General features: G+C 36.4%; 1 protein-coding gene across 1 annotated transcript in view; it reads right to left on the reverse strand.

Moving 5' to 3' along the window:
• LOC100893577 (synaptotagmin-7) overlaps positions 1–829 on the reverse strand; it is a 48,056-nt gene extending 47,227 nt beyond the window's left edge. Inside the window, exon 1 of the mRNA XM_030999220.1 lies at positions 802–829. Within this exon, the coding sequence (XP_030855080.1) occupies positions 802–829 (28 nt within the window). The remainder of the gene's footprint in view (positions 1–801) is intronic.
• Between the last annotated feature and the right edge of the window lie 7,858 nt (positions 830–8,687).

Below are 8,687 nucleotides of genomic sequence, written 5' to 3' on the forward strand. Positions count from 1 at the left end.
GCACATCTTTAACTCTATCAACTGGGACAGTTCTAAACTAAAACAAGCAGAACAGATCAAGTTAAAGATATTATTTGCAGCCAACATCAAATTCTGTAGAACTTTGCAGGATGCCCTATCTGTGAAATTTAAACGTTAGCAGTGTCCTAGTATTCAAATTATGCAAGGAAACCCGTTTATTTTCTAGACTTCACTGTCAGACACTATTGAGTGACCGACTGACTTCTTTTTTTCTCTTTGGTATAACATACATAAAATGAGCTGTAAAGGGTACATGAGCATTTGCTACATCAATAACCCACTTCTTGTAATAGCCCAAATTAAACTGATTCAATCTTTGCACAGCACAAAATGTACGACCATTCGATACAAGGGTCTGAAAATCAGACTATTACTAAATGGATTGCAATCACTAAAGTCGATTCGATAACTAACGGTCATTATTTTTCCACTTAAAGACATTTTCAAGCCCTTTCTTTTTGAGGGAAGTTCTAAATAAGTAATATCTTCCAAACGCCGTTGGAATTTAACCATTTCATTTTGGTGGCCTGCAAAAAAGGGCCATAGTACCTTTAAGGAGGTAAAAGTTCACCAAACGGTCAGGTAGAATCGGAAATCAATTGACAGAGCCAGAATCCAATAAAATGTTCTCATTGCACTAAAACGATAGGAATCACTGCTGGGATATTATTAAATGCACAAGCACTCAAGCTTTATGTAGTATTCAACGAGCGGTAAAGGTACCTCCATGTCAAATGCTATCCAAGTGAATACATACAATCATCGAGAGCGACAACATACCTGTAAGACCCAAGTTCCTATCCTCCATTAGGAGTTTGTAAGAGGAGTGTTCGATTAAGGAGTTTAAAACAACAGAACGTGCATCATGATCCATGTTCTTCAAAGAGATTAAACATTCCCAAGACATGACATTAGTCGTCATTAGCAATTATCCACCCACGTGTTAAATGGGAACCTGTAGAAAGGAATACCTTGAATGCCGTGAGCACCGAATACTAGCAGAGCCGGGAGATATTGGAGCGTCTTGAGCACTTTGAGTGGTATATTATGTGCGCTATAGATTATATTAGTATTATTGTTATTATTATGGAAATTAGTTCTTTCTTTACAATCAGTGGACAAATTAATTGTTTTGGGTAACTTTTCACTTGTCGTGATACAAGCTTTGAAAGGTCTGAAGAAGCTTGCAGCATGACAAGCTCAGGAAAACAGGTGATTTTCCACTGATTGTAAAGAAAGAACTAATTTTTAAGTTACATCACCAATCAGATGGAACCTCTTCAGCGATTCCCAAGACATTCTGATGTCAATAATTAAATGACACTTCTTATTACGTAGGGACAAGATTTTATACAACACTGGTATACCAATAGATTGAAAAAGACAGGATGCAAATAGTGCCCCTTTGCTGGCGATGGCATGCCACACTAGAACATGACGCACAAAGAAAGCGGACAAAATATACAGTTCCTCAGGTAGACAAAGGAACATCCCTTCACTGCTATTATGTAAAAAGGTGAATATGCATGTGACACCTGTTCTACACATATTTACAAAATAGCAGTGAAAGGATGTTCCTTTGTCTACCTGAGGAACTGTATATTTTGTCCTCTTTCTTTGTCAGTCATGTTCATAGTGCCAGTGATATGAGGTTTGTGTGGGCATACTTCTATCGAACAAACAAAACTTTAAAACTCGATTTCTAACAATGTTTGGCGCCCACTGTTACTATTTTTGTTGCTTTAAGTTCTTGTTTTTTAACCTAAAAATGGCCGGGCTGTTTTTCTGATATTTCAGCCGCGGGGTGACGAAAGAATAGGAGACAGAATGTCAAATGTCCGAATCGATGACATTCTGTCCATAATGTTAAGTTTATTCGCATGTTGTTGTGTTTTGTTTTGTTTTGTTATACCGATACAAAGTGATGGTACGCCGGTTTTAAAATGTTGGGCAAGTCCGTTTAGGGATAAGTAATATAATATACTCGCATAAGGGAAAAAGCAGTTGAATGCATGAAACATCATTCAAGTCTAACAAAACAACAGTAACATAAAGAGGTACTTTCAAATGAACAAGACTGTGTTGAAATCTGATTAAGCAGTATAGGCCTATACATTATCGAAGAATCAAACTATTACCAAATAAAGTAAAAGTCACTATTTTCAATTCACGTCATTTTAAATGATGCCTTTTTAGATAGAAAAGCAGAATTGATATCTCTACTGCAATCTATAGTCACATTGATCATGTTGGTGACGATTATGAGAATATACTTAGTTGTTGATCTCTTTTTTTTTCTCTCTCTCTTTTTAAAGAGAGATACAAGTTAATTCTTTATAATTTTACGATATCAACATTCACATGAAACTGACAATTACAACACAATTATGTTGTTAGAATCTCATTCACGATGCTTCCTACAATCTTGAATTTGGGGCTTTTGGACACGGGTGAATGTACATGTATGTGCAGCTTTTACTTTAATGCTATTCCAGTTCTCGAGAAACGCACTTAAAAACGTTGATGTTTCACGGGGGAGCATATGGTGATTACAAACCCCTCCGAAAAAGCCCTCGTCAATTGGGTGGACGTAGAAAATCTAATTGTGAGGTTATTTTAGGATTTGATCACGGTGGCCAGCCAGGGTTCTTTAAGTACATAACAGAGGCTTGGAGTACGAGGCTAAGTCTTCTCTCAGTTGAATCAGCTGAATACTAATCTATCACTTGTCGCCGGACTACTATTTTATTCCCCTCCCCTGCATGTGAATCCCAAGGTTAATTTAAAGATTACGCTCTCCAATTTTCTCCTTAGATCATGTCAATAGAGAAGCAATCGAACGGGACACCGTCCTATTCCCAATCAATTACGATGTACTCATGTACTTCTGATGTTTATTCACTTAATGAATGTTGTATTTATTATACAGAGGAATTGAAGGGCAATTGTAATTCGCGTCTCCGGAGCACAAAGCGTTGAAGGGCTTAAAGATTATTTTGGTTTAGGTATCATCTCGAAATTTCCTAATACGTCGTCGGTTACGCATCAACATAAGAGGACATTACTCGGACATACAACATTATGGGTGGTATGATTAAGTAACAAAAAAATGAAATGAAATGTAAAGTAAAACTTGTTAACGAATGTTTAGCCTGAAAAGAACAATCAATACGAGTATGTAGAGTTAATTATGAAAACTTGTGTCAAAATAAAAGGCGAGCTCTTTAAAAATTTGTCGTCATCATGGGATATTTACTTGCTAACCGAGCACTGTGAAGAGTAAAACGAAAAGTGCATACAATCATGTACGTAAATCGCAATGTCTAGGGAATGATAAAACCCTACATAGCTTCCTAACAAAAACCAAGCAGCGGCACGTTTACCCTCTGACAATACTCTTAACACTCAGTGTCTATAGTCAAGAGTTATATTTACTGACATCAGAGATGAAATCACACTTCATCGGTTTTACACAGAACAACTATTATGATATAGATCAACCGCTCTAAAATTTTGTTGAAACAGGCAAGGGCCTATACACATCTTGGTGTTTGTTCAGAAGTTTATCTGAGATTTCCCATATCACAGATCAATACTAAACACAGAAGCATTAACCATGTAAAGCAAGAACCTCTATGTTAAATGCCGGGAAATACCTACACGTTATTGACAAATGATTTAAAAATTACACTGACGCAACCAACATTTCAATTGAATTGCAAGAAATCTACAAAATGTGAATGTGCAAGAAGCTGAAATGGATTAAAAGATATCTTTTTAAATAGTTTTAATTTAATACAACCGACTCACTGTAAATTGTATATCTTTCTCATTTTAAGGTGAAACGCACATTATTGTATTAGTGGTTTACATTGATTATATCAACATTGTTTTACAAGGACAAGAATTGACCGTATCACCATCTTCATCACCATCATCATCTAAATCTTTACCATTTCATCATAATCATCACCATCATCACCTGCCATCATTATCACCATCATCATCACCACCGTCACAATTATCACCATAATCATCATCACCATCATCATCATCATCATCATCATCATCATCATCATTATCATAATTAGCATTCTTCAAGTTGATATATGCAGTCTCAATTACGCTTATACCTATCCCAACCTACATCATCATGCAAAGAAAAAGGTTTGCTTAAATGAGAATTACTAATGCATTCACGAGGGAATATGATATTCTGTTTAATGGGGCGTTTACAATTGAAATCAAATTATTGATAAAGAGCAGGGGGTATTGAAGGTTGGATTGTGAGAGGAGCATGGTTATTGGAAAGAGAGAAAGTGCGTCCACATAACCGCGTGTCCCATCCAAGGATATGGTATAGTGTAATACGAATGCATATTCCGACGAAATTAACAAGATTTTTTTTAATTATACCAATTATCTTTAGTCTCTCACAAATCACCTTTGGTCGTTTACATCTATAAACAAACAATATTGATGTTGGATTTTATATACTAATAATGCCACAAAGTATCAAATAGCTGTATACGTTGACAAACCCTTTTGGAGGTGATAGTTGTTTGGGTTATTTGGTTTTTCTTTATGGCTATTTTAACAACAACATGAACAATATAAATAATAGAATAATAGGTAATGAAACCGCTGCAGCCATACACTGCAGTCATACACGTTTAGTCTTCAGTCGTCTATGGTAGTTTGTTTAGGGGATGTCTGTATTTGGGCAGCATGTCATTCACGTACAGGGTATTTTCGTTACGGTGATAGTTTTAGTAAAATTCTTGAATACTTTTGGTGATCATTACTTAAGATACGGATTTTTCTTTTCTTTTCTTCTTCACTTTACACAGATAACTATTGAAGGTTACAGTGGGAATAGGGAAAGATATCAAAATAATTAGAGAAACCGTAAAACAAAATTCGGGAAGAAAAAAAAGCAAGGCATGTGGAGAGACTGTGTGATATAGATTTAGATTGTAATGGAGGTACTGAGTGAGAGTGGTAGAAGGGGAGAGAGGGGAACGATGGGGAAAAGAAGTAGAGGAGGCCAAGGGAGAGGGTGAGAGTGGAAAAGGAAGCGAGAGGGGCGTAAGTGAGAGAGGGTGAGAGAGAGGCAGAGAGTCGAAGAAATTGGAAGAGAAGGTGGCAAAGAGGGTGTAAGGAGAAAGAGGGTGACAGATGGTTAGATGAGGGAGGGGAGGAGAAGGATGGAGAGACACAGAAGGGTACGAGGAGGGGGAAGAGAGAGAGAGAGTGAAAAAGAGAGAATGAAAAAAAAAAGATAACAAGAAATTTTTCAAAGAGCGAAAGAGAGACAAAAAGTGAGAGATGAAGATACATGAAAAAGGGAGATCTAGGAAGATATAAAAAGCTTAGTGTTATTAATGAAAATCAAGTCATTATTGTGTGAGCTTATTTGCATAATCCTTTCTTCCTAATAGAAATAACAGTGATTATTAATATTATATTAAGCTTCTCCAATTAAACGGCTTGAATTTTCTCCTTTTCCTCTTATTTTGTGCATTATTAAACCCTTTTTATTCTCTTCTCCCACCCTGTTTTCCCCCACATTTGCCATTATTTGTTTGTCATTATAAGCAATTAGCATGGTTTAGTGAAACACTAACTAGAAGCAGTAAAAGTTAATGATCCATAAGTGGAATTTGCAAATATTTATGGCATTTTATGTCCTCGTTCCTTCCACTAATTTTTCGTGCAGTACATTCAGATAAGGACATAATTGGGGATCATACACAGCGCCATCAATCTCCTCAGATAGTATATGGGTAATTTTAAAGGAATCGGGTAACTTTGTCTCAGATTCTGAAACAAAATCCTGGATAGCTCATGCTGCAATCATGATTATAAACCTTTAGGTCAGTCAGGAACCTCGTGACTTTTACAAGCCGATCGCCTGTCTGATTATCAAAATATTTATGATTGAAAATCGAAATTTAAAAATTCGTTTTCCTAACGGTTTTTATTACACTACAGTCTATTGGGGAAAATGAGTATAGTCACTCAACGATTTTTACTTTTTTGAGGCACCTCATGATCATTTTGAAGCGCAATGTTTAGGGCTTCGATATTACACCAGGGAGATGAGAGTTTAACTCTCATATCCCTGATTACACCATGATCACAGACACCGATAACACGTAGGGCCAAGCATCTCAGATTTAATATTGTTAAACGATGTCTTTATAAAGTGAAAACAAGTGAAATGGGTATAGCATTTCTCGCTACCCATCCGTTAAGCCCCGGTCACAACGGATCGTACGTCATTTCGTCGTGGTAGACCCATACAATATTTGTCGTGGCCAGACCTTGTAACATGCCCGAAACCTTTTTGTGGCGTGTCGTTGCACAAATGCGTCGTGGGTTCGGCGTAACCAGGCCTTTATTAAACAATTGTCTTTGACCGAATTTCTAAATAAAACTAAGGCTTGTTCAGATATGGCGGGGTAAACCGGCGTGTAAATGATTGGCACAGGCCATGCGTGCAACACAAGTTATATGGCAGCGGGAAACGCCAATGAATTCAAACACACTCCCTTTCTGGGAAGGATTCTTCCACCCCCCCCCCCCTACACACCTTGTTTATCAATTTCTGGCTACGCCACTACACATATTGTTTTCATACGAGATGTAGCTACAATATTTTCTCGTTGTACCTTCGCACAACAAGAAATGATCCTAATGATGATCATTACATAATATTGAAAAGAAAGTACAAGACGTTCGGTTTTAATGAATGTAACGTCTACACTGCTAGTATTCCCCTGTTGTTAATGTTAATAATGTTTCTTATTATCTCAGCAATTATAATGAAAGAGATAGCTCAGGGGAGTTTTCAAAATATAGGAAGGTCATGTATTTCTGCATCGAGTTGTTTTTCTGGAAATCTTTTGTGAGACATGAGCTATGTTTTATGTATATATTTATATTAGAGGAGATGATAAAAGAGATGAGCATCATTGTTATAGTGTATAAATGGATGATGTCAAGAACTATTGTCTTTTATACTTGTATATTGCGTAGTTCTAGTCACTGTGGGCACTGTGTATAAGAAAATAGTATTACGATGATGGAGAGGGGAAGGGTCTGAGAGAATATGTAAACTTTTCTTCAGCGCTCGTCAATGATAAAGGAAAGGAACCCCTACCCCTTCCTCGCCGCAACCGAGAGTACTATGCCGCTATAATGCCATGGAACACAACTTCCAATGATAAGCTCCTAAAAATTAATGACGGAAGCCTTTAATAAACTAATTAAGTAAGAAATTTGTCCATTAGTTGCCAGTGGATGAATTATAAATAAACGACTTTGTAATAATAGGCTTTAAATAGGCAATAAAAAATTATAAAAAAAGAGAGAGCAAAGGACCATTAACCAGACATTACTTGGTTAACGGTTTTGCTACTGTCGAAGGATATAAAATAAGAAATATCCCCTGACAACGATGGCTCTTCGATTAAAATCGTGATTAGTCCATAATGAATGTTTTGGGAACTATCCACGTTAAGACAAACGGCTGTCTGAACCATAGGGGGAATCAACATGTGAGGTAAAAATTAACTTTATTCAAGATTTAAATATAAAGTTGAGTTATAATCATGTGTCTATACATTCTGCAAGAAACTGTCTAGAAGTATTTGAAAAAAATTGATTATAAATAATAGTACATAAGAACTAGCGTATGCTTTGATATTTATGGAATCATCAAAACGATAAAGTAATTGACTGACTTTGTCAACAAGTCGTATAGGCACTGCACACAGAAATGAACATATAGGCCTACATGCAAATATGGCATGAAATTTTGGTCCAAAATTGTAAGCTATTTCTCGCTATATTTGGACTTATCATGAGAGCAATCGAAGAGTGATCTTTTTCAGGGGACATTTCTTGTATGACATTCTTCAGCAGTATAATGGAAACAAAATGAGAAAGCTCACAAATTATTGATACCTTTACAGGATCTGAACCTCCTCTATAATGTTTATAGCAATATGGCACTATGAACTAACCATTTAACTACGTCACGTATAGGATTCCTCCCGAGTTTGTTTTCAGCTGGAAAACATCACACGATACTAAGTTTGGCTACTGTCTTCTAAACTATGTCTTCAAAGAGGAAGTTGGGTTGTGGAAAAGTTGAGTTGTGGAAAAGGTAAAAATAACCTGTGAGCTTTCTTAATCTTGTCATCCACATGTGGACTAATATCTTAGTAACCATGCCATATGAAAAGGAATGCTTTCGAAATGCCCACACACTGTGCCCAAATAAAACTAGAAACGGTTTGAAACTAAGGAGCAAATTTTGATGCCATATAATAGTCCCCTGTATCAGTATACGTGCAGTGCATTTCACTCTATATGAGTTTAAAAATCATTGAACAACACTTACTTGTATAATGTTCAGTCAGTCAGAAAATATGGTGTATGCAATTAAATTAAATATAATTATAATGCTTATACAATCAACCTCAACAACTGCTAGACAGTTCTTTCACAATTAAATCCCATGATCAAAACTCAACTTTATCCTAGAGATAAGAGGCTGTTTTATTCTCGATACCGGGGTGAAAGTGGAAACGTGCATCCAAGGAGAGTAATAGATATGATCTTTCTGAGCTCGTTATCTTTCATCAATACTAGATCAG

The sequence above is a fragment of the Strongylocentrotus purpuratus genome, unplaced genomic scaffold (assembly GCF_000002235.5).
Source record: "Strongylocentrotus purpuratus isolate Spur 01 unplaced genomic scaffold, Spur_5.0 spur5_scaffold_5, whole genome shotgun sequence".
NCBI classification, from domain to species: domain Eukaryota; kingdom Metazoa; phylum Echinodermata; class Echinoidea; order Camarodonta; family Strongylocentrotidae; genus Strongylocentrotus; species Strongylocentrotus purpuratus.